This window comes from Oenanthe melanoleuca, chromosome 2, assembly GCF_029582105.1.
Source record: "Oenanthe melanoleuca isolate GR-GAL-2019-014 chromosome 2, OMel1.0, whole genome shotgun sequence".
NCBI classification, from domain to species: Eukaryota; Metazoa; Chordata; class Aves; order Passeriformes; family Muscicapidae; genus Oenanthe; species Oenanthe melanoleuca.
In genome coordinates this window covers 119,782,588-119,808,860 of record NC_079335.1, presented here as the reverse complement: position 1 = coordinate 119,808,860, position 26,273 = coordinate 119,782,588, and the positions used below count along the sequence as shown (strand labels likewise).

At 38.0% G+C, this 26,273-nt stretch overlaps 1 protein-coding gene across 1 annotated transcript in view; it reads left to right on the top strand.

Annotated features, from left to right (window-relative positions):
• The first annotated feature begins 703 nt into the window (after positions 1–703).
• The window catches only part of AHR (aryl hydrocarbon receptor), a 62,358-nt gene continuing 36,788 nt past the window's right edge, over positions 704–26,273 (top strand). Inside the window, exons 1-2 of the mRNA XM_056483858.1 lie at positions 704–1,188; positions 8,752–8,939. Of these exons, the coding sequence (XP_056339833.1) occupies positions 1,133–1,188; positions 8,752–8,939 (244 nt within the window). The 5' untranslated portion in view covers positions 704–1,132. The remainder of the gene's footprint in view (positions 1,189–8,751; positions 8,940–26,273) is intronic.

The window sequence follows — 26,273 nt, the reverse complement described above, 5'->3', positions numbered from 1 at the left end:
GAGATCCATCACTAATGAGACAGGAGCCGCGTCCTCGGTCACTGAGACCCGCCGGTCCTCCCGGTGCTTGGCGAGCTGCAACCTTGCCCCCAGTGATTCCCGTTCTGTCCCCAGGTGTCCTGCTGTCCTTGTCCTCGGTGGAGCCCGGTGCCTTTCCGCTTCTCCCCAATAACCCCCTATTTTGGGCAGTTGCGCTCTATTTTGGGTTGCTCTGCTGGGGCGACCTGCGGCTGTGACGGTGACAGTCCGGCGGGGGCGGGAAGAGGGGACACGAGGGAGTGGGACTGACAGACACGGACCTCACGGTGCCACTGAGCTGGTGCCATTTGTCTTTCAACATGAACACTGTGATTCTTTTTTTTCCCCTACGATTATCTTCTGTTATTTGGGCTACAGGAGCGCTCGGAGCTGACCTTCCTTCTCACTGCCCGCGGAGCCCCGCTCGCATCACTCCCCGGCCAGCAGAGGGTCGGGGTTTTTCCGTCTCCCACGCCAATGTCCATCCCCATCCCATGCCCGCTCCCGTGCCCATCCCGGAGCGCTCCCGCCGTGCCCGTGCTCCCTCTCCCGCCGTGACCTTCCCAACATGGCGGCGCGGCCTGCCCGGCGAGGGGCGGGCGGCTGTCAGCCGGGCGGGGCGGGACGCGGCCGGGAGCGGGCGCGGGGCCGGGCCGGGCGCTGCGGGGCGGTCCCGGCGCCGCGCACTCTGACAGGCGCTCGGCCAGCAGACGGCGGCCGCGCCGGGGTGCAGAGCCCGCCGCGCACCCTCCCACCGCCGCAGAGGAGCCGGCAGGGAGACGGCGTCGCCTCGGCGGGGAGACGCGGCGCTGGAAAGCCCCGACCGCCCCCATACCTGTGCCCTCCGGGGGCGGCGAGTGGGTGTAGCCGCCGCCGATCACCTGGGAACCCGCCCCGCAGCGCCTCCGCCTCCCGTCCTCGCCCGCCCGGGGAAGGCGCCGCCGCCACTGCGAGCGAGCGAGCGAGGAGCTGCGGGCGGCCGCGGGCAGCGGGAGCGGGGCCGCGGGCGGAGCGAGGCGAGGGCTGCGGCGCCGGTGGGGCTCGCCCGCTCCCGCAGCCGGGGCGAGGCGGGCGGGAGGGGCGGCGGCCCCCGGCCGGCGGCGCCCGCGGCAGGATGAACCCCAATGTCACCTACGCCAGTCGCAAGCGGCGGAAACCTGTGCAGAAAATGTAAGCGGCGCCGCGGGCGGGCGGGGGGCGAGGCGCGGAGGGGAGAGCGAGCGCCGGGCTGCGGGGGGCGCGCCGTCCTGCCGCGCCGCGGGGGCCCGGGGGGGCGGCGGAGCGGAGCCGGGAGTGCCGCTGCTGCGGGGTGCCGGCGGGATTCCTGCTGCTTTTAGGGCTTTCCCCCCGCCCAGCCCCAAAGAAAAGAAGGGAGTGTCGGGGCGCGGAGGGTCGGGGGAAGGAGGGAGCGGTGCCGGCAGCGCGGCGCAGCCGGCTGACCTAGATTGGGAGGCATCTGAGGTGACGGCTCCGCGCTCGCCCCGCCGCGCCGGGGGTGCCGCGCTCCCTCGGGCCGCCGCTCCGCGCCGCTCAGGTGTCTGCGGGAAGGCTCGGCCGGTCCCGCCGCTTAGGGGGTGGCAGGGCTGAACCCCCCCGGCTTGGACCTCCTCTTGAATCCTCCGGTACCGCGGGGGATGCGTTTGTTTGCCCAGAGCCAAAGAAACCCAAGTGCTGTAGACCGGTCGAAAGGGAAAAAACAAAAAAACCCTGGCTATATGGTGTTTTTTTTCTTTATTAATTTATATTTTTGAAACTGTGGGAACAGCTTAGTGCCAGAGTAATTTTGAATGATGCACCTGCTTTAGGTTTGCATCCTAGGTTTTATATGCTACACTAAAGCGTTGCTCTCATGAGAGGGGAATTTTTAGGTTAGAGGAGATGCTTAACTTGCACTTTCAACTGAAACTCAAGAATCTATAGGTCATGAAAAGTAGCAAAGGTAAACTACTGAGTTGCAAGAAAAATAAGTAAAGCTCAAAAAATTCCCGTGCATTTTCTGTGGGCTACTTCTGTAGATGTAAAATAGCTACAAGGGCTACAAAAGCATTAAAGGAGAGGATAAAAACTATTTTAAGAAGTCGTATTGTGAATGGTATGTTTTTAGATTCACAGCAGACAACTTGGTCTTGGGGTGAAGGGAATTAGCTTGACTACTTGCTTCTTTGTGGTTAGAGTTGTTAGAATGAATGTATATGAATGTAGAATGAATGTAGCTTGGGTTTTTTACCCCACAAGTTAAAAAAAAAGTCTAAAAATGTGTGTATGTATATATACACACATATATGTTTATATATATATAATTCCCGTATTAGAAAATGCATTAATTAGGAAAAGACCAGTGCCTGCTTTTTTGATCATTCATTTCCAAATAAAAATGTAGAGGTACTTAATTGAATTCTGTAGAACTGTAGATTTGGATTTTTAAGAATGAAGTCAGTATTTGCTCATGAGGAAATGAAATGTATTGGTGGCATTTGTAGCCTACTAATAGCTAAAGGCAAGTGGTTCTGATTGTGAAAGGGTGAGGTGTTCTGCCTTGCTGGTAAGTTTGCTGGATATCTACCTTATTATTAAATTTTGGTTAGCTTTGGCTAACCTTTTTGTTTTACCTTACTGTAGTGTCTATGTCAGTAATCCTTTTCCCTGTATCTCCTTGTTACGTAAGTTGTCTGAACTGCTGTGATTAGTTGAACTTGAAGCTTTGTTACTAATGGGAGCTATTTATCTATTGAGGGACTTTGCCTTAGGATCAGAGGGAGAAGTTTCTTCTCAAAATTAAAGTATTGATATTGAAACAGTTTGTTCACCTGTAATTGAAGTGGAGGCTGATTATTAACCCACCTTGCTACTTTTACTGGAAATTATTTTTGTGTAAGACATTTATCTTGCTTTTAACACATTTACCATGTTCATATGTTTTGGTTCGTCTCAAAATACCTTATGCTCTTTGGTTGCTGCTTCTGTTGAGCCAGCATTGGACAACATTGCTAGTAGGTCAGAGGGCTCTGATTTCTCACATAACTACTTACAGACCGCACCTTTAGGCCAAAAAAAGTGAGACAGGCAATAAACTTTAACTGATTGAGGGAGAGAGGAAAGATGTGCTTGGTACTGGCTAATAAACGTTTGGCACCACTGTCAATTTAATCTGTTTGAATTCAATTTTTCTTCCCCTCAGTAGAATTCACAGTTATTCAGAAAAAAAAAAGAAAAAGAGGAAAAGGTAGAGGTGATACATTACTGGAACTAGTATCTTTTGTAGAAGAGATTATATCTGTTGATAGCTCTATTGTTTTGTTTGCCATATATGTGTACCTCTAAATCGAGCATAATGATTAGTAATCTTTGTAGACAGCTTATAGAAATGGAAGAAGGTCTAAATATAATGCCATAGTTGCCATGGGCAAAAATAAAACAGAAGAAATACTTCTTGTTTCAGGTACAAATAGCTCATGAAAGTCATGGTCAGAACTCTAGAAAAATTTAAGAAACTTCCACCTTACTACTCCGCCTTTTTACTATGTGCTGTGTAAAGAACTGAATTTGAGAGGGAATCACAGGCTTTTGTCTGACTGTGCCAAGTGTTGAAATGTGCTTTTTTGATTCAGCTGGGAATTACAGTATTGCAGCTGTAAAAGAAAATTGCTGGGGAACATAATAGGTAATTGTTCCTGAAATTCATCTTATTTTCTTGTCATGTAAGGGAAGAAAATAAAAGATGCTAAACATTTGCACTGCAATTGCTTGTAATATGCTGCAGAAATCACTTTCTCAATACCTTGGAGTCTTTCAATTTCCTCCCTCTTTAAGGTTTAAACGCTGTGAGTCCCCCTGGTGGCAGCAGGGCTGGGGGATGTTCCACTCCCCTCTGAGGCTTGGGGAGCAATGCCTGGCCCCTGCTTTTGTCTTTTTTTCCAAGTCTTCAACTTCTTTGTTTTCGAGTGATTATTAAGTGAACTAATATAGTAGCATTGTAGTTGGAGGGAAAAAAAATGCAAGTTTTATGGAAGGGGGATTTACTGCAGATAGATTCTAATATGAGATGAAAGGTGTTATATAAGTACAGCTCCAACTTGCAGTTTTTATGTCTTTCTGCCTACTAGTTCTGATTTGGTTTGTTTTTCTTTTTTTCGGTGTTTGGATAGGAATTGTTTTGTATAACTGAATAAATGTAATAGACAAGGAATGGGGTGGGGAGTTCTAAATGTTTTGTGCTACGTAGAGGCAAAAAGCATAATGATTTGTTTATGTTGTAGACTAAATAAAAAAAATTATGATAGGGGTTTCTTCTTTGTCATCTTAAATGTATTTGTGATATTAAGTACTCCAGAGTTTTGACTGATTGATCTTTAGTGATGAGTAGTCCTAGTAATGTTAGAAAGCAGAGCAGAGACAATTTAAAAATTGGAACTGTTTATATTTTCATTCAAGGCAAACAAATAAGAAGTGCCAGAATAAGCTTTCAAAAAGGAAGTTTATCAGAAAAGAAAAATAATCGTTGAACTATTCCTTTGTGTAAAGCTTTATCTGCTACAAAGCAGTTTGCACCTCTTATTTGAAGTGTAGGCAGTAAGACTGTTGTCTTACATAAAGTAAACTTCTTACATATATATTTGTCAGTCTTGGGGTAGCTGTATGTTACATGGACTGTTACTTCAAAGGCATTTGTTTTATGGTTTATGGGTTTTTTTAATTGGTTAGTTTTGGTTAATGTTTCTTGCAAAATAATGCTTTCTAAAAAGAGAATCTGCAGATAATTGAGGTATACATATATAAGTGACATGGTCAGTAAACAGGAACATAATTTTTTGTTTCCTTTTGTTGGCTTGTCATCTTAGAAAGTTGTGAAATATGTTAAAACTGAGTGTCAAACTTTCATCCTTGATTGGTGTTCTGTTGGATGTTTCTGTCACTCTGGTTGAATCCTTCATGTACCAAACCAACCTGAACTATTTACTACTGGGTGACAAACAGTAGCCCAGCATCAGATGAGTAGCATGTCACTGATGGAGGTTTTTTTAGTAAAACAACTTTATCCCTTTAGCAGTTTGAATCTTGACTGGTTTCATTCTCTGCTGGAAGAGCCACTGGAAAAGGTCTCTGCACCTTCAAGATTGCTTGACAATAACTTTAAGAGGTTGATGATTTGTAATTCATATGTGTTATTTCCAAAGAAATCTTCAGCTGAATTTTCTGTAATTGTAAATTCAGTGGAGGAAATAAGAGTAAATGCTTAGAAGTATTTTTCAGTTGCTAAAGTAAGGATTTTTTTTTTTTAGGATTTTATTACTTACTTAGTGTCATAACTAATTTTATATACCTGGCCTCCCCTGAGTGAAATCTGATGCATAAGAAAAAGATACTTATTGCATATTATTTCATGTATTATTAAATATAGATGAAAAATATTCAAAACTGAGAAGATTAAATCCATTAGTTAGACTTGTACATTTTTCCTCATGTCCTATGTTTCTATGCACTAAGATAGTTCTGATGAACTAGTAATTAAGGGTTTTAAACAAATTAGGTTTTTTTTAAACACGACTCTATCTCTAGTGTTCTTCTCGATCATTCTTTTATTGTCTGATTTCATTTCACACTCCAGTCTTGTTACTAAGGTATCATACTTTTCAGTGCTTGGTTGTTGGGTTTTCTACTTTTTCCTCTGGTGTTTTATGTTGTTATGAACAAAATAAACTTGTGTTCCTTTTGCATTTTCTCAGAAACTGCTAAAATTTCCCTCTAAAATAATACAAATGAGTATGTAAATATTCAAACTTAATTTTGCCTTTTCATAATAATTAAGGCTCAGGTAATTGTGCAGTTTTTAGAAATTTGGGGTTAGTGTCTATGAAGGTGCATTGATGAGCATGTGTAGTGAAAACTTCTATTAAGTATGCTGTAGCAGACCTGTGAAAACAGCAGTCAGCTGTTTTCGTGATGGCAAATCCTTTAAAATTGTTAAATCAAAAATTAAGTGTTCTTGCTTGTCTTGCAGCTGTTGGGTAGCAAGGGTTGTAGATAAGTCTAGAGGCACCGAGTGTACAGAGACCTCTGGCCTTTGATTAGAGAATTCAGATTTCCTAAGAAAGGTAGAAGATTAAGAATGGAAAGATCAGCTTAAATACAGTCCCCTTTTTTTTTTTTTTTTTTTTTTTTTTTTTTTTTTTTTTTTTCCTTTAAATAAAGCACTTGCATGGATTTAATCTTGACGTAGCACATAATTTGCCTTGAAGATAATTTTCTGCATTGAGACTGGGCTGTCTTTAGCATCGAGGGTTTATGTAAGTGGATGGAAAATGATTGAGTTGTTGTTTATGCCCCTGGCACTTCTGCCCTTATTCCCTTCATCACTGAAGGATCCATTTTTATATAATGAATTTTAGTTGGGTGACAAAGGGGAAAATTAGGGATAATCGGTGTTTGATTTGGGGGAGAGAATATAGCAAAACTTATGGTGCAAATACTGGTAACTTAGTATTCAGAAATGCTTTGAGGTAGTTAAAAGGAAGAGAAATCTTTGGAGAGTAAATGTAAAGTAGAAAAACAATCACATGTAACTGACCATCTGATGAGATGACTGCAAGTTGAACATAGTTTCAACTACTTGGTCAATTTGCAAGTTTAAAGCAAAGCAAGGGACAGTTGTTAAGATAAATCAGCAGTAAGTAACAGGCTTTTTTATTTTGTAAAGCTTGTGTGTGTTAAATAGTTTCTATGGGGTCCTCTACTTTTCAGAAGCAGAACACTTTGATTTGATTGTTAGCTGTTCACTGGTTGTTATACAGCTGTTACCTGCTTAATGTTTGAAATTCGTTATTTTGTTTCTACATTTAGAAACAGTTTAATACATAAAAAAATTTTAAGAAATACCTTTTAATATTTCTGCTAATCCTTGATGAATTTTATTTTTTTAGGGCTATATTTAAGTTTTGCTAATCATATGGCTTGTTCAAGCTATTTTTATGCCGGCATAAGAGAATATGAAGAAAACCTTGCTAAATTATTTAGTTTTCACTTGGGAATGTGGTGAACTGCTGGTGTCAAAGTCATGATATGTGAGTGAAGCACACATCTAACCAAATAGTCATCTATTGCCATCAACAATGAGCCTATGGTTTTTTCCAAGAGAGAGAATTTTCCTGATTCTTCAACTGTTTTTCCCACTTTTCAAATGTTTTTAGGCTTAAGCACTACTAATTCACAATATTTACTCTGCAGAAAGTTTAAAGCAAGTTTTAACTTCATCCATCTGGGAAGTAATTTCTCCTATTCATTATATTTATCTGTTATCAGCATTTTGCATTATGGCATCTTTGCATTTCCAGGCTCCTATAATGTTGAAAAGGGCAGTTGTAGTGCTGGGGGCAGGCAGCCTGGCTCAAGTGCAAGTTTTTGAAAAGTGACAATTGGACAAGCAATGGCTGTAAAAAGAAGGACTTGGATTGAAACTGACAAGAGGTGTAATTGAAACATAAAGTAAAAACAAGCTAAAAAAAAGTCCACTCTATCAGTACTCATTTGACTGAAAACACAAAATGAAATTACTTTTCTGTATGGTTTACTTTAAGCAGTGGCAAAAATAACTGTTGGAACTTTTGCAATTGCTCTTCATATAATTGATATAAGGATGACAGTTGGGAGCAGACTAAATGAAATACTGAAGAAATTAGCTGCTGAATGTCTTTCTGCTCAGTATTTTTGAGTGATGCATCTTGCAGAACCAACATTTCTGTGAGAGCAGCACAAATTGATAACTGCTGTAGATTTCACATAGAACTGCAGAACTGGAAAGTGACAATGAGTCATTCTTTAATTAGAAAACTGTTTAATAAAGAACATAAAATGTACTATGGCTTAGGCAGATAAATTATTTGGTTTCAGTATTGGCTTGTAATGACTAGTTGTAATTTAACTGAGTAGGGGTTTAAACCTTTTCCCAGACTCCTGTGTATTGTGGGAAGGGCTGAGTATCCAAGTATCTGGAATTGGAACTCGGGGTGGATATGAATGGAAAATAGCAAGTTTACAAAAACTTCATTATGTAATTCATAACACAAAGCTTTTTAAATTGTTCTTTGTACAGTACAAAGGCATGCTTTTGCCCTGCTCTACTCAAATGAAATGCCTTTAGCTGAGAGATGACTTAAAGGATGAGTTCCTAGTGTTTCTTGCAAAGATTTTACATGCTGACCGACCTATATCTCATGGTTTTTAGTATAGTTTTGCATGCCCAGGAAGTTTCTAGAAATTTTTCTTGTATTGAATTAATACTAGCCTATTCCAAAGTGATAGAAATTAAGGACATCTGTGAAAAATTGTTATTGAAGTGAAAAAGTGTACTGTCAATTTTTTTTTTTTCTGGTACACAAGTATTACTAAAAGTTATTGGTGTATTTGGAGTACTAACATTTGGAAGAATTCAAGTGACATTTGACTGAAAACATAGGCAACTTTTTGTAAAAATTGCTGAATCTCAGAAGTTTCATATGTTCATTCAAAAGTTCAGATAGACATTGTAGCTCAAACTTTGTGGCTTCATTTAGCAATGCGTGTGTTGGAGGGGAGATTAGGCCATTTTAGTTTTGGGGTTTTTTTTTCCAATGTGAAACAAAGCCACTTGGGAAAACATTTTCGTTACAGTTTGAGACAATACACATTAGGCATGGCACATATTTGCCTTCATTTTGGAAAGGAGCTGGCATTTACACTGTGTTTGTTTTTCTGCCGCAGCGTGAAGCCGTCCCCAGCTGAAGGAGTCAAGTCCAATCCATCCAAGAGGCACAGGGACCGTCTGAATGCGGAGCTGGACCGCTTGGCCAGCCTGCTGCCTTTCCCTCAAGATGTTATCGCCAAATTGGATAAGCTGTCTGTGCTTAGGCTTAGCGTCAGCTACCTGAGAGCTAAAAGTTTTTTTGACGGTAAGCATTGGGAATTTATTTGGGTTTGAACTGCTCATAAAATTCAGTTTATACTGTATGTTGATTTCAGCTGTTTAAGTACTTAAAACTGTTACATTTATCTGTATTTTAATGGAACTGCCAGTTTTGTGAATATATACAATGTAACTGTGTAAAGTAAGCTCTCCACTTTCTTGAAACCAAATGTAACTACTTACATTTCACTTAGGTCACCAGTCATCCAAAGCTTTGCATTTGGAAGTAATATTGCCCTTAATGAGTCCTCCAATCCTTTTCATCGGACTGTCAAAGATACCCAAGAGATTTCTCTTTTCCCCTTCTGAAAATTGCCTTAGTAAAACTATGACTGTTTCAAAATATGTCATATGACTTCCATCCAGCTGTATTTTGCTTAATGATGCATCAAAAATGACTTTGCTTTGATATAAAGTAATTGATAGTGCCCCTTCCTACAGTTTATTACAAAGGTGACTTGTAAAGAATAGAGACAAAATCTTTCCTATGTCCAAGCCCTGATTAATGCAGAACATGAGGCATTAAAACGACAGCTAAGGTTCTCCACTTATGTGGGCAGGTGTGTGCTGACCCCAGTCCTGGCAAGGGTAATACAGCAGCACTCAGAGTAGTCATGGGGTCACAAATGTGTCCTTGGTCACCTCCCAGCTGACCAAGGAGTCCTGTCCCCCTCTCTCCTTCGCTCCCTGAGCTGCTCTGCAGAGTGAGATGCACTGCTTGCTTCATGCCAGTTTCTTCTAAGGTAGGAACAGTCTGATCCTATTCATTGCAGGAATAAGGCAAGGAGCTTCTATTTAATTAATTGTCCATTTCCTTTATCAGTCACTGGGATTTTACAGTTATTATATTGAAGATGAAATCTTATTCATCAGCTGTAGCTAAAGAATGTTGATTACAATGGAGTTGATATTAAATCTCAAGTTGTTTTTAAACTTTCTTCAACATTAAAATAACCTCTGTGCTCATCAGTTTAAGATTGTCACAGCCTCCAAAACATGGATGAAAGGATTCAAGAAACCTGTCTAAGATAGTTCCACTTTTTCCTGCAGGAATACAGAATGTTTATTTTCATTTTTTGTGTCAACTGGCTTCAGTTTATTAGTGCTTATGAACTTATATTCTGTTTTATTGCTTGAAGAATATATGTGCTTGTTCAGGACAATTCTTAGTGTGAAGTCTAAGCTCTAAGACTAGAGCTGGCCAAATATTTCCCGCAGTACTTTTTTCAAGTGCAAATATTTTCTCCCATCAAATGAGAATTCTCTTGGCGCCTCAGTTTCATGAAAATCTTTGCAAGGTGTTATCTCAGGTAGATTGCTCTAAAAGAAATTATTTTGCTTGTCTGTGTTATGTTGGTGAATTGAAGAAGTTCTAGCCTCAATGAAATGTCTTTTGTTGTTTTAATTATGTTTTCTGAAATAATTCCAAGATAGCAAGTTTTTGTCTTGCTTAGGATGGAGTGATAATAGCAAATCTTAATTTCTCATCTCAGTTTCTCCTGCAATGGAACTGCTTGAGTTTTATTCTTCCTGCCTCTTCCCCTCAGTTTGCAGTTGAAGGTCCTGAAATAAAGTTTAAGACCATGATTTCTCTACAGGGAAAAAAAGAATTGATACCTTCAGTAGAAGTTGTCTTTAATAGGTTCTATGAGCAGAAAAGGTATTTTTGCTACTTCTTTTTAGGCCTTTGTGTTGTAGGATTACAAATCAGGTTAGTATCAGTCTCCATCTATAGGTATTTAAAGACTAACATTGATGGCTTAAGTGAAGATAAACAAAAGTAACCAATTTGTGACTGACAGACAGAGGAATGAAAATGAGATCTTTATACTATTTTAGTTTTCTTAGATAACATGGAATCTATTTCAGTAAAATTCACCTTCCAAAAGGAAAATCAGTACTTTGAAGAACAGAATTAGCAAAAAAGACCCCGAAAAGCCTGAAGTTTGATTTTCATGCTCTGTCTATGCAGTGCTATTCAGAATGAGTGTTTTGTGCAGTTGGATATATGTGGAAAACCCTGTGGAATAAATCTAACAAATGCAAGAGGGAGCACTGATTGTCACCTTGAGTGCCTAGACCGAGCCAACGCTCCAGTTTATTAACGCAGCATGCTGAAGTAAAGGGAAACGCTGAATGAATAACAGGATGCAAATGGGGGGTGTGTAAATTCCTGCGGAAAGTAAAATATAAACGCGCAATCATATGATCTTGCTTGAAAGGAAACCCGAGTTTTTGCTGTAACAATAGATATTTTTTTCAAAGAAAACACTTGCATTTTTCCAAGTTTAAATAATCTAGAGTGAATGTCTGTGTTCTGAAGGCGGAAGTCTGGGGGGAGAAAAAGAACTGTTTTGTGAGAGACATCTCAAAAAGTTACATGAATTTGAGTAAATGTGCCTCATTTAAATATCTACAGGGGTTTTTTGGTGTTACTTAAAAGCTAAGTGTGTGTATATATATATATTTTATATGTGTATATATATATCTATTTTATGTGTATGAATGTGTGTGTGTATATGCATATATATATATATATATATATATATATATATGTATATAAGAACACCACCAAAGAACACCTTCAATTGACCCTAATTATTAAGATGGTAGAGTGGTACAGAATGTTCTCTGGAACTAGAGAGAAGTGAGTTTTTTCTATAGTGTCTACTGAAATATGGTAGACCTGTGCAGGCTTGCCATATTTCAGATTGTAAGAAATAGGTGTATGCATTTTACTCTTCCACAACCTCAAAAGAACTTGATGTTAGTGATTGTATTCTGTTAAGCAGTTGATTTGGATTTTTTTTTTTTAATGTGGTTCTTGTGCTGCTAAATGACCCTATACATACACTATAGTTTTGTGTGATCTGGTCAGTCTCAATCCACATGATGTTAACAGGCTTTCTGTATGCCCATGTCAGGCTCTCTGGCATACTTTTATATATACAGATTTGACCTTGACTCAAGCAGGAAATTGTAGTAGTGGATTAAAATAGTGAGTCTCAAGTCTGTTACTTTATAAAGTCTTGTGTGGCAATTCAAAGCTAAAAAGTGTTTTAGGGTGGTGTCACTTTTCAGCTGTGCACTTTAAACCTGCTATACTGAAGTGGATTAGCAGTCCTCAAAGTCAAGCAGGTTGGCTTAAATCACAGCTGGAGTGTTTATTTTGTGCATGTAAGATACTTTCTGAAAGTGGCTTAAGGCAAGCTTTTTATTTTTAAGAGACTAGGATGAATCAGGCAGGTGTCTGCTGACAATCAGTAAAGACTGTGTGTTGTCCTGGTATTATTTCAGTTCATTTTGCTGTTAAGTGCCCATGCATGTGTGCATCCAGCAATGAAAAATATAAAGTAGAATGTGGGACAACAGCTCTTTGTGTGGATGCAGGTTAGTGTGAGCTCAGCATCTGGAGCACAACTGGACAATCATTTAGGCATAGCCTGTGTTCCCCATGCATACTAAAGGAAAAAGCCCCTTTGCCTCTAGCTTTGGTCTTTATATGATGAATTGATAATCACTTAAATACTTTACTGTGGTAAAGAAAAGCATTCATAATTGTTCTTCTTGGGATTTTGGTGAAACAGATTAAAGGGTTAAAAGTAGAGTTTGTATGACTGATCACTTTTTTAATGTTAGGGGCATGATTTTTCTTTTTAAAGGTGTACTGAGATTAAAGGAGAGGCTTGCAGAATCTAAAATGAAGTAGCTGTGCTATGTGTATGTATCAATACATTAGAAACAAAATTCAGCATGTTGCTTATTAATTGTCCTTTCATCCATTTCACTAAGAATTCCTGTGGTTTAAAGTATGTGGGCTTTCTTCGCCCTCTTGCTTATTGGGCAGTATTCTGCATTTATAGAAGAAAGTTTCCGCTCAAAATTAGTTTAGAATTGGTTTCTTATGTGGGATGCTAGTGATTCTGGCAAGCAGAGCAATAACAAAATAATTAAGATTTTTTTTTTTTTTCCACTAAGTTTGCATTGCCTTTTTTCTTTAACTTTGTAATATAATTAACACACATTCCTTGGCGTCGTATGGCTTAAATTTGTACTGCAGCCATTGTCATCACATAAAATATATTTTTTTGATAATGTATTTTTCCTGTCATGCCCACTGTTCTATCATACTATGTGCTGGAGAGAACAGACTGCATGTGGTTCCTTTTCTGGAGAGTATGGCTAAGATGCAGAAATGGGAAAGACAGGCAAAGTGGGAGACAATGTATTTATTTTGTCACGCTGAGAAGGGCAGCAACATATTTCCAGTCTAGCAGATATAGATTGCCTTTCTGCCAAGTGTCAGGTGGCAATCTGGAACAGAAACCTGAAAGTACAAAAATTATTAAAACACAGCCCAGTAAGACCAGGATAATACAGTAGCTGTAGTAGCTCTGTGCTGACTTGCTTTTATTTTAGACAGTCACCATCTTTGCCTGCTGTGTCTGTCTCATGCAGTTTTCTCATGTATTTTTTGAAAGTGTGACGTCTTTTTCATGTTACCTCCTTTCCCTGCTCCTGTTGCTGTGTGCATAGATACTTGACCTCCACACCAGGAAAAGCTAAAGCCCTGCAGAGCAGTGGAGTTAGGCTTCACTTACTGCATTTGAGTGTTTATGTGGATGCTGCATAGGAATTTGCTGTTGCCAGCAGCTTCTAGTGGTCCTGGCTAGTATTACTTGATTCATGACTGTCTTGAGCTGTTTTTCTACACCCAAGGTAGAAAACACCCCATAGTTTGGTTGTTCTCTAATTGCCTTTTCTGTATCTGGTATTTTATACCATGCACATGAATTAATTTTCACAGTTTTGAATAAAATTCTTTGAATCTTGTCTGGGAGTTGAAGGAAAAAGAAAATAGTTGGGGGAAATAAAACCCAACCCAAACAAACCAATTGTGTTTCCTTTTGTACCTGTCTTAACCCCCCAGCCCAAATCCAAAATTAATACAAAGTGCAAACCTTGGAATTGTATAATTATTTCAGTATCAGACTACTATACCATTCAATTTATTTGTTAATCCGTGCTTTTTCTTTCACTGCTTGTCTCCTTTTTTTTTTTTTTCTCCAAACCTCTCCCCTTGCCCCCAATCCCCTGAGGTTCACACTGACCATTTGGGACTGTCTGCTGCAGACTATTTTAGCCTGTATTTTACGTAACAGACGATAAGCAGGGATTTAAGCTTTGCAGTCCTAAATTCTGGTCTTCAAAAATGATGATTAGAGCCATGTAGCTGTGACATCACTCTAAGTCTCAAAATGTGTATGTTTTCACAATCTTAGCTTTTATTTTTAGGAGTGCTGTGTCACTAAGCATCTGATGCAGCTGGGCAGTTCTATACCCCCATGGATTGATGCAATTTAATATAACCCAAACCAAACATCTAAAATTGAAAATTCTGTTTATATAACAAAATAAGAACTTAATGTTTATGTATTTGTAGTATAGGAGGAGAAACGAGGTACAAACACTAACAGTTAATGTGTTCTTTGGATTTTATTTTCCTGTTACATTCTGGTATTTCGGTGATTGATATTAATCATTGTTAGAACTCCCTTTGCCAGGAAGAGAAATGAAAGGTTATCTCTTCCTCTCTGCCCTATGTGCATTATTTAATCAAAGGCACATGAAAAGTCAGTGTAGAAGCCTCTTATGTTCCACAAAGCTGTTGTAAAATTTCTTGAAAACTCTGTCCCAGTACGCAGAACATTTGTTTTTTCTCTGTAGGCCTTGTTGATAGGGAGATTGGTTTATACAATTCTGGGCTTTGCTCTGGATTCCTGATTCTTGTTTGCAAGATCAGAGCCTAAAATATAATTTATCCTGTTCCAATATCAGTGTTCTGGAGATTGACACTGTTGTATGACATTCAAACCTAGAACAGGCAGCAAGATAAAAAGCCTAACTTCAGGAAATACCACTGCTTCTGGTCTTGTGTATTCCAAGTCTTGTAATCTTTGCTAATGTTATTCCTGTACTGTAGCACCTGAAGATAATACAATTTGGGGCTTTTTGGTTTTGTTATACAAATCACCACAACTGTTGCTCCCTCCTCTAATTACAGTTTGAGTGAAGAATTAAAACTAGAGGTTGCACTGGGCTCTCAACATCTGTCTCCCATGGGCTTCATGAATCATCCATCTGAATTTGTAGAAGTACGGTTTGCTTGACTATGATTTTAGAAATATGTCCTAGTTATTTAAGGCTTCAGTATGAATACACATTAAAAATGTGTACAAATAATCCACTAATACTGGAATAGTTTTTGCTGCTGTCTGTGCTGTTTGTGACTCAGCAGTTTTCCTCCTCTGTCTGCTTGCCAATGGGAGAAATGCCCTAGTCAGAATACAGATAAAGACAAACAGGAAATAAGACATGTATGATTGAGCTCTGTAGATGTTTTCAGTTCTAGCCAGTTATAACACTGTTTGTTTTTCCTGAATAAACAAAAACTTCACCTCGGTTAGAACAGCTTCTGCTGTGTACATACTTTTATAAACTACTTACTTAAAGAATGATTGCTTTGTGAATTGTCTTGGAGATCCAGCTAGGTAACTAGAAGCAAATTCCATTTACCAGAGCTTGGTCATTGTAATTGTTTAATTTATTAGTTACTTCTTTTTAAAGAGGTTAAAAAAATTATTTCAAATGTGCTCTCCAAAGTTTCAGGTAATGTATTGATAAATGTTTCCTGGGAAGTCTCTTGGGAGTTCCTGCACATCAGTGCTGTGTCCAATTTATGTTTAACAAGGTATTATGTTAATGATAAAACTTAACATGGTTATTCTAGAAAATTAAATGAAGTAAACTGTAAAAACTAGAATTAATAGTTATCTGAAGGTGCCTTAAGAAAATGTAGGTTTGCTGCCTGCCAGCTGCAAACATTAAAGGGGACCTACAAATAGGAATTAGTTGCCCTTAGTGATGCATGCTAAACTCTGTTTTTAATTGAACAGAGATGCTCATTTTTTCCACTGAATAATTCCCTCTTGAAATTCAACCCATGTGCCTTTTGAATTGCACAGTACTGCACACTTTATGCATGGCATTGTATAACATCTAATAAGCTGAAATATATACATACTTGGCCCCTCCAAGACAAATTCTAACTGATTGCATAAAGTAGAGATTACTGGAGTAAGTCCACTGCCTGACTGGTCAAATAGTCTGACTTCCTCATCAAATTCTGTTGTCACATCTTCAGCAGTACAATTCCTGTGGGCCACCAGAAGATACTAGCTTTGTGAGTGAATTCCCTTTTTCTTCTTGGTGTCTCCATCTGAGCTACAAACAGAAGGATGATATCTTTCCTTTATTGATTCTTTTCTTTATGCCACATTTTAAAATATGCTGTATTTTACTTATTTGGAGGAAAAAATAAGGTTAGCCCCCAGTTTCCTCATTGCTTATACCATTTGTTGTTCGATTTACTTTTACCAGACAATGATAAGAGACATGCCTAGAACAAAACTCATACAGCACATTTATACTGAAGGCTTTGTTAATATGCTTTCTTGACCTAGTTAATGGGAACTTTGCAGACAGGTGAAGTCTATTAATAGGTCTGATGATCAGTTACTTAATTGAGTGGTTTGCAGTTGATCCTTCAGAAGGATAACAATGCTAACATGCATTCTTGGTCAGCGTGTCATCAGGTGGCATAAATGCTAATGAGCTCTACCTAGTAATGTAGAAGGGAAAAAATAATTCCCCCTCTTCATGCACCCTATCATCATTTGAAGGTAAAAGTCAAGGCTTAATGATCTCCTGCAGGAAGGGTTTGAGCCCCATGGCTTAGAGCTTTTAGGAATGTGTTAGTCTATGTGTTTCTGAAGTGTCCTTCTTCCTTCTCTCTTGGTCTATATTAGCTGACTGTAAACCCTGTGCAGGACCCCTTGCAATTAATGACCTTTGGCATTATGAGCATCAGCTACACTGAACCCCTCAGTGCTTGTAACATGGCTGTACTGCTGTGGAAAAGCTACTGCCTTAGTTAAGTGAAGAAATTCTTCCTCGGCTTTTATCCTGTGATAATACTTGTCTCACCTCTAGGCTAGAGGCAAACAGACTGCCTTTTATGAACAGCACCTGGTTTTGTGGACAGCAGGAGAGCAGCTAATATTGTTTCCCTTGACTTTTATGGGGTCTTCAGTGCTGTTTCTGTATCACCAGACTGGTGAGTTAACATCTCTCCAGAGAATCTCTCCAGTTCTGTCCAAGCTATCTATCCCACTTCCCCCTGTGTTGTACAGCTGGGTCTCACTGTCAATCTCAATGGCAGCCTGTGAAGTTCAGGGGGTCTCTAGAAGTTTCTGCAAGGACAAGGAAGGAAGGAATCATCTTTCAGACCTAGGGACATGCATGTGGCTTTTAACAAGGTAAGTCCATGGGCTCTGGCAGTGAAATAAGCTGAGAGCAACTTCATATCCCAAGTAGAGAAAAGACAGTCTTGGTCTGGAAAGGAAGCAATCCTCCAAAAGCCCACTTGATTCCCTTGCTATAATTCAGTCATTTCAGAAAGCCTTCTGCTAAATTGCTGAGAAGTTATGAACTGGTATAAAAATACAGCTTCATCTCTTTTGGTGAAATGTGTTTTCTTCCCTCAATTTAGATAAGTGATATTTCTGTTAAAAAGTGCTTATTCGTTAATATTTTTATATAGCAAGAGTTGGAATTGAATGGTCTTGTAAAGAAGCTTTCCAAACCCACTTCCATACCCTTTTAATGCAGTAGTTGTAAAACTCAACATTGCCTTTTACTAATAGAATAAGCTGTCCTCTTTCATGTATGGAATATAATTGACAGTTTCTGTTTTTTTCAGTTAAAATGGTAGAAAAATTCCCCAGGCAAAAATCCTATGAAGTTGCTGTTGAGCCATCATTCAATGAAAGTTAAGGTATTGGTTGAGTAGACAAAAAGAAAAAAAAAACCAAAATAATTTGAGTTAATGTTTGAGTACCAGGTCCAAGTTTGCATGAGGTGAATTCTCTAATGAAATTGATGATAAGAAAAGCACTGAGAACTGTCAAGGGAATTTCAGAGCTACTTTTGATTCCTAGACTTTATAATAAAAATTAATACTGATGTATTAAAAGGAGCAGTTATTTCAATGTGATTCTTTTCTTAAGCAAATAGTTTAACCATTTCAGAATTAGTGATTTATTAAAAAAAAAAAAATCCTATGGTATTAGCTGTCATTTTCTTGTTGCTATTAACCTGTCTTTTCTACAAACCAAAAGCCTAACAAATGGCAGTTTAAACAATATGTAATATTTGATTAGCTTTTGCTTTGTTCTAACATATTGAAAAATTGTTATAGGAAGAGAAAACTCTGATTTTAGGAAACCAATGGCTCCAAAGTAGGAAACTGTTAATCTAGGTTCAACTTCCCAAAGATCTTACTGCACAAGGACTTCACTTTCTTCTTTGATTTATCATGCCTCACCTCAAAAAAATTAGGAAGCCCTTTTTCCTCCCCTTTTTGTGGCTAAAGCAGTGTCACATTAATAGGTCTGATGATAAGTTACGATTTACCAGCAAGCACCTCTTGATGACCTTTTTTTTTCCTGAAGAAGCAAAGAATATGTACCAAGAGAAGCAACTGAATGGGAAATAGCTCAGAAGAAATGTGTGTATGCCAGGATATGGTTTTGTTGATTCAGGAGGTGACTGCCATCTCTGTCATAGCTGGGGGACAAGAGTTCATTGCCTCTAAGTCTTGAAACCACAAGCACTATGCAGTTTGGTATGTGGTTGTTAAGCTTCAAAGCCCAAGTGAGAGATTGCAAATATGAACAATTGTACGTTTCCCGAGATTTACTTCTTCTGTTTTTAAGTACAAGATAAAAGCAAAAGTGAAGTCTTATTCCTTATGTGTGTTTAAAAAAAAAAAATCTGAACCAAAATTGTATCAGGTGACTAGGTGCAACTGGCTAACCAAAATAACACTTATTGCAGTTCTGCTGCATTATGCATATGTCATATAGAGTCATTCTCAAGGGTTGTTTTTTTCTAAACTCTGCTTTAAGTTGAGGAGAACTACCACAGATGCATTAGAAGCTTAGAAATTCCCATCCACATTTGACCCTCACTGACAAAGACATAATAGTTTATTCCTGATCCTGTACTTGCAAGGTCCTGTAACCTTCTGCCCACTTCTTGCTCTCAAAAATTGCAAGCTGCCTTTCAGCTCCTGTATAAATCTCACTTTGCCTTCCTTTTACATTCTCTGAATCTGGAAGTCTGATGGGGGTATTTTCAACAAGATGCACGTGCTTTTAGGCTTTAAGGAAATGACCATTTATTGCATAGTGGTTGCAGCTACTTATGATTCCATTTTTATTTTTCTCTTCTTTTTTATTTGGTCTTCATTCTCACACCCAGATCAGGAGCAGTGGCTCCTAATGCATAGCATGGTTTGGGAACATCTGCTATAGGAAGTGCAACTGTTTGTGTGAGCAAAGAATTGAGTCTTCCAAATGCTGTGACTGAACTCTCATTTTTGTAGTTGGTGCATGTTGACTTAGTGTGGTGTTTCTGGACTGATTAATTATCATGCTGTGAGAAGTTCAGAATCAGTCACTTAAGGAAAAAAATACACAACTTGGTTGTTGGTTTTGCCTTCTGAGAAAAGAGGGTTGTGTTAAGTACCACTTTGTAGCAACTGAGGATATGTCCCCCCTTTAAGGGAATGTACTGCATAAATACTTAACATACCACACTTAATAATGTTGTTAACTGTTTCTTTAAAAAGAAACATTAAAAAGGCTGAAAACATATAAAACCTGAGTTCAGTTGACTTGTGTAGCAGAGCTGGGGTTGGTTTTAGTTAGTGTTGTGAGCAATTCAGATTTTTAACAGCAGATATTTTATTTATTTTAATCTTTTAATGGTCTTTTAATGGTGGGAGGGAAAAAGGACATTAGGAACTCAGGCATCAAACTACTGATGTTCATGCTAGCTTCCCATTTTAGTGAGTCTAGCACTAGAATGTGATCTTTCAGACATGGCATTTCTAGTACCTCAAAAGTCAAGAGATCTTCATCAAGAATGTTTTTGAGGCTAAGCTGCTGATGGTACAAGATTTGCATGTTTGAGTTGAATTAGGAGTAGTTCAGCAGAACTTTGTCAACAAAATTTACAATTGCAGTCTGATTGGTATATTTTTGAAAACATTTTAAAACCACTGCTTTCATATTCAACTCACTTCAGAATTCAAGAGCAAAATAGACATTTGCTTCTCTGAAACCCTATTGGAAGAGAAGTTTGCTAGGTAGCTTCAGTTCAAGATAAGGTTGGGTGTTTCTGTTGCTGATTTAATGTTTTCACATTAGTGATATAAAAAGGAATATGGATTGAGAAAATGTTTTTAAGAAAGGATGGTTGTATGGACTTTTGAGTATTATGCTGTGCTAGGTGGTTTCCTTCTCAAATACAACTTTTGCTTAATTAAAAGTGCTTGCTGAAATGAGAGTAGGCTTAAAAAGGAAAATCTGGTTTTGTTGGACAGGTTAAGTAATTAGACTAACTTTTAAAAATAATAAAAAGACTTGATTGTAGACAAAAAAAATAAAAATAATTCTGAGTGGACGAGTGTGTGCAAGCAGATCACTCTTCACCAAATGGTTCCAAGCTGCCTGCTCATCATAATGTGTGATTTAGAATAGTTAGAAATCAAAAGTTGTGGCAGATTTTCAAGAAGTCATGAATGCATTATGTGGATCAGTTGTATTTTTGACTTCTTCCTCAGTTTTTTTCCCAATAAAATATAGAGTGTATAAAATGGAATTGCATGGAATACTGAATGAAAATAGAGAACATTTACAAAATCATTAGGATGCATATCAGAGAATTAAATAAGAAACACATCCCATAAAAGAGAGAGAAAGCTATAAAATCAGTGTCCACAAGTGAGAAGTTTAAAAGCATAATTAAAATAACAAAGAAGACAATTTTACATTAAGCAATAAGGAAGCTTGGAAATGGTGTAATAAATGTTATAAGCTATATAGGAAGAAAATTCAGACAAAGGATTGGATTGCTAACAATGTAAAAACATGCAATGGGCTTTATAATGCCTCTTGTAACTAAAGAGAAAAAAGCATTAGAGATACTAATAATAGAATTAGGTTCTACCTGTTGGTGCAAGAATGCTGGTTCAGGCTTATAAGCTTGTTTCTTGCAGGATTTGAATCCATCTGAATTAGACCAAAACAGAAGAATGCAACAAAAAACTTGCACAAAATCAAGAAACCATGGCTGTGCTTGAGAGTAACCTTAGCAAGTGTTTTCATTCTGTGCCTTGCAGCTTCAAGTTACTTTGCCATCCTTTTATGTCACCTGTAACATCCATGCCAGTCCGTGTTTGTATGTGTTTCTTGTGCACATATTTACTTACATTCCCATTCATGGGATCAAGTAGCAGTGCTGAGGGGCAGCTAAAGCTCTCTGGAATACTATGGCTCAAGTGAGCCACTACATCTCACTCATATTATACAATGACAGGTTTTTGGAAGGGCTCCCACTCCTGCACTTCAAATAGTGTCTCTCTCCATTTAGAGACAGAAAAATATCTGCTGTCTTTTTGTGCCTTCCTCTAACTGAGGATACCTGACTGTTAGTGACTAAGCTGGTCAGGCTAACCTAAATAGCTGAGACTGTCCTTCAGTTTTAACCCTTTGCCTTATTTTCCCAGTTTAAGCTCCTAAGTGTCCTAGAAAAGAATATAGCCATGTTAATTTTTGCCTCTTCCCTCCCAGGAAACCCATATGTAAATTATTTTTTAATCTCTTGGAGAGGATTTGTCTGATTAAAGAACATAAATGAATGGGGAGGGAAGGCAGTATCAAGTGGAAGGGGGCAGATTCAGATGATACACTATTAGATGGTTATAACTGCTCAGAAAAGACTACTGCTTTAAACCCATGTGGGAGAAAATGACTTGTGCAGACTCTTTCAGTGCTGTTCAAAACCATGTGCTGCTTAAAACTCTTATCTGGGTAAAATCATACAGGAAAAGATTTGTCTCCCTTTGGATTTGGTAATGACCCTGAAGTTGCTTGCCTTCATAAAGTGGGTCATGTTTTCATTCTAGACAAAAATAAAACACAGGAATTTTCACTATATATAAATATTTTCATACTTGAGATATCTTTCAAGTATTCTGAAGATTTTTTTGTCTGCAAAGGCTAACCCCACTCTATAGGCATATTAAATTAAATGTCAAAGTAGAGACGCCTTAAGTGCAAGAGACTTTTGGAGAAATTGCTTCAATTTCTCTTTTTTTACGAAGGTACAGAAGTGAGAACACACATTTCAGACATTTTCAGATATTCTGACTCGTGGTTCCATGATGGCACTCTCTGCTCAGCTATGTGATTCTTACAGGGATCCTTCTAGGACTCTCTTGTGGGAATTCCTGCCTTTATAGAGGTGTTTACTGACTTTTATATGTCATGACCAAATTCTCTCCTTTCTGTTTGCCTTCTCTGATGGAAGAGCCCAAATGTGCTCTTGAGAACCTTCTTCGCTTCAAAAATTTGAACTCAGCATTCAAGGAACTTCTAAAATGTGAAACATACTATTTAGTGTGCACAGCTACACTTCAGGCTTATAGGTCTGTGGAAAGGTCTCTGGAAAATGTGTAGACAAGGTTATCACTTTCCAAGATATAACACCAGATGATTTAATCTCCCCTAATTAGAAACTTAAATTTTAACAGGATGTACTGCATGTAGCAGCATCTGAGAGATGCTTAGGGAATCAGTTCTGTGTTTCAATAGCTTTTCCTTTTTTCAATGGTTTTCCTTCTGATATTGATCATTGTAATCAGTTGGAGCCAAAGCACTAACTAGTTTCCCAAAATGCTGCTTACTTTTGTAAAAACAACCTCAGAAATTAAAAAAAAAAAATCCATCTAATGGGATATCTACTTCATTTAGATTATATTAAGGCCACTGAATTCTCTTCCTCTTAAGACATTGATAATAGCCTTAAGCAATTTACACTTAAATGATAATTGCTACTCTAGTGACTCAAAAATGAATCTCAGCCTGGTAAATTGTTAGCTGGTGCAGTAATTTCAACTATAACACTGCTGCAGCATCACCTTTTCTGTGTACATCTCTTAAAACAGATATTGCTGTCTACTTTCTGAATGTGATAATGGACTTCATGTTACTCAGATTTAAAGACTGTTGCCCCACTTCAAGGTTCTGTATAAGAAAGTTCCATGCATAAGATAAATGGAACTAAGACATGCTAATAATAAATTATTTTATAAAAGCTGGTTATTTTTGTATTTTTACACCATGCAACAGTGAAAGTTGCAGTCAGTTCTGATTCTTTTGTTTATTTTAAGAGCAGGATGAATTGCTTGTAGCAGAAGCTTTTGCTGTTTTGCCTGCAGAGCGAGTTGATTCCAGATTGGATGTAAAGTATTTGTTGCTTGAATTTATTCTGCAAGGCTGGCAGCTATATATTTATGTATGCAAAGTGTAATATAGCTAAATGTTTGGAATGAAATAGCAGATTTTTGTTGGCACTAGGATCTAAGGATGGAAATGCCATTTGGTACATAAAAGTAAAAAACTGTAAATTACTACAGTACTAACTAGACTAAACACCCATAGTTCCTTTCATGAGAAACACATTACTGAGTTACATATAGTTTATTTTTAGTTCACCCATAAATTATGCCTATGTTTGAGGAGAGAGCTAAGTTTGAGGTGAGAGAAAAATATCAATAGTTTTCACAGCTTGCATGAAGAGCAGGAAAATAAATCTGGTACATTGCATTTATTTTTTAATAATTTTTAATAACTTCTTTTGTTGCTAGAGCAAAAGTGGACTAAGAAAGCTCATAGAAGTATTAGCTTTTTATCTTCCCTGCAAAGCCAAGCTGTCCTGAAGAAAGAATGCCTGGCAATTTTGTGTGTCTTTTTATGAGACTGAACAAGATCAATTAAATCTCAGAAGTTGTCTATATCCTTTGTGCAAAACAGACCATGTCTATCCCACCTGTTATTTTATCTTTGTACAGGTCAGTACCTTCGTCTGCTCATACATTAGTACAGTCTTCATCAGTAATATGGTATTTTAATTATGCTTATTGTATATTATTGTAGTATATTTTTATATAAATAAAAATATTTTTAATTTCCTATTGCACTTTTTTTTTAGTTTAAACATACTTGAGAAACCAGTTATGCTTTTAGCAGGGTGAATTTATTTTATTTTGCTGAGTAGTTTATACATATGTACCACAAAGCTGAAACAGTATAGACTCATTTCACTTTTCCTAAACTGGTAAAATAACATAAGTCATGAATTTTTCCAATAGCCTTGCACAGCCTTGTTGTTTTAGTTGAATGTTTGGGTCAGAGAGAGTTAAGAACTGATTATGGAATATTAAAGCTTGTAGTGAAAAGATAGTAATGGTAGTTTTTTACTCTTTGTTAAATGTAATGTTGGATTCAGCGACGTTTAATAATTGGCCATCACATTTGTAAATATTTGTTGTATGCAAAGGAGGTTTTTAAAATTGAGAGGTTGCACTATGTGTTGCTACATATGTTCTGCTGAGCTTTATCTGGGCTCTGAGCTTGCATTGGCTGTTGGGCTCTGCAGCCCTGGCTGAAGCTGAATGATGGTGAATGTTGTGCTGTGGTGATTTACTCCTCACTGTGCTGAAGAAGAATCATTGGGGTTGTTTTACCTGAGCGCTGGGAGCTGTCATAACTGAAAGGCAAATATGTTCCCTGCTAAAACTACCCAAGCTGTGGAGTGAACTGTGTCTGCTCTCAGGTTGGAAAGCAAGCTGGGGGGAAGTGTTTGAGGGCTGTCTCACCTTTCTAAATCAAACTCTTCAGTTCTTCAAAGCATTTCATTTCTTGTCATCTTATTACTTGTATTTTGCTACAAGAATGAGGATCATTCAACTTTATATTCATTCAGAATGTGGATCTCTGAAACTGATCTGCAGAATTAATAAACTATATCCAGAATGTGTTTGTATGCAAGCTCTTCTCCAACAGAGATGAAAACTGCTTAGAAATGGAAACATACTTCTACATCCTTTTATAAATTTGTGATGTATTAAATGTAATGGCAAAATCCTTAAATTATGATTGGCAGTAGTGTTAAAAAATGGCGATGTTCAAGGCAGAAAGGGGGATGTGTATAGCTTTTGCCAAAAATTCTCATGTTGCTCTTCCTTCTTTTGTACTGTAAGGTCAGGGAAATTAGTATGAAGTTGTGCCTGGAATCAATCTGGACTTATTTCTGTAAAACAATTTATAGCAGCAGTATATTTGAAAAAAAAAAAGTTATTATCAGAATATGCCATAATTTATAAGCTTAAATTAAAACATTTTTAGTGAGTTCAGCACAAAGGGCTGGGCTGCAGGAAGGAAGTGGGGTTCATCTCACTAACAGTCACCATCTGAATCCTGCAGAGAGCTCTGTGTCATCTTTTCATCTGTCCTATATGCATCTCCCTCACGAACATATTAAAACTAATAATAGATTCTCTTTCTGGTTTATCAAAGCTAATCTGTAATTTGATGGATTCATTTTAAGGACTAAAGTAAATGTCTTAAATATGGAAGCAAAACTTAGATTCTATTAAAAGATTAAACAAATATGGTGAATAGTTGCAACTGGATTATTTTATATGCGAATTTATCTTGTCATTAATGACAGTTGTCAAAGGAACATGTTTGTAAGTGTTGTTCTTAATTCAAATGGCTTAGTAGTGCAGATGGAGTCAATTGAGTGAAATTGTCACTAGATTATTCAAAGTATTTTTGCTCTATTTTAGTTTACATTTCAATTTATTATGCTAAGTGCATATATTTCTGTAACTGTGTTGGATTTTTTCTCTGAACATAGTGAAAGAAAAAGTTAATGTAATTTTTTTTCTAAGAATCAACTGCACAAGGATAACTTGATGTGTATTTTGGGGAGGAACTGCTCAACTATGAGAAGTGATTTTTCTTTTCTTCTTGGCGAAATCCCAAATATTCAAGGCATATGGAACAATTTAGCAGAAAATACGTAATTATCAAACAGATCTGTCTTTGCCACCTTGAAAATTATTTCTTGTGGCAGGGTAAATGAAACCTCATGTTTAGATTTTATTTCATTTGATCTTTCGCTGCTTTGGCAGCAGAATACAAAAAAATATGACAGATGGCACCATTAAAGTATGACTTGATTTGTGCTTACTCTAATATGAATCTGAATATCCTTGATAAAGGCATGGCACAAACTTCTAACTGAAATTTTGAAGCAAAGTACATTTATCTTGGTAAGAACATGA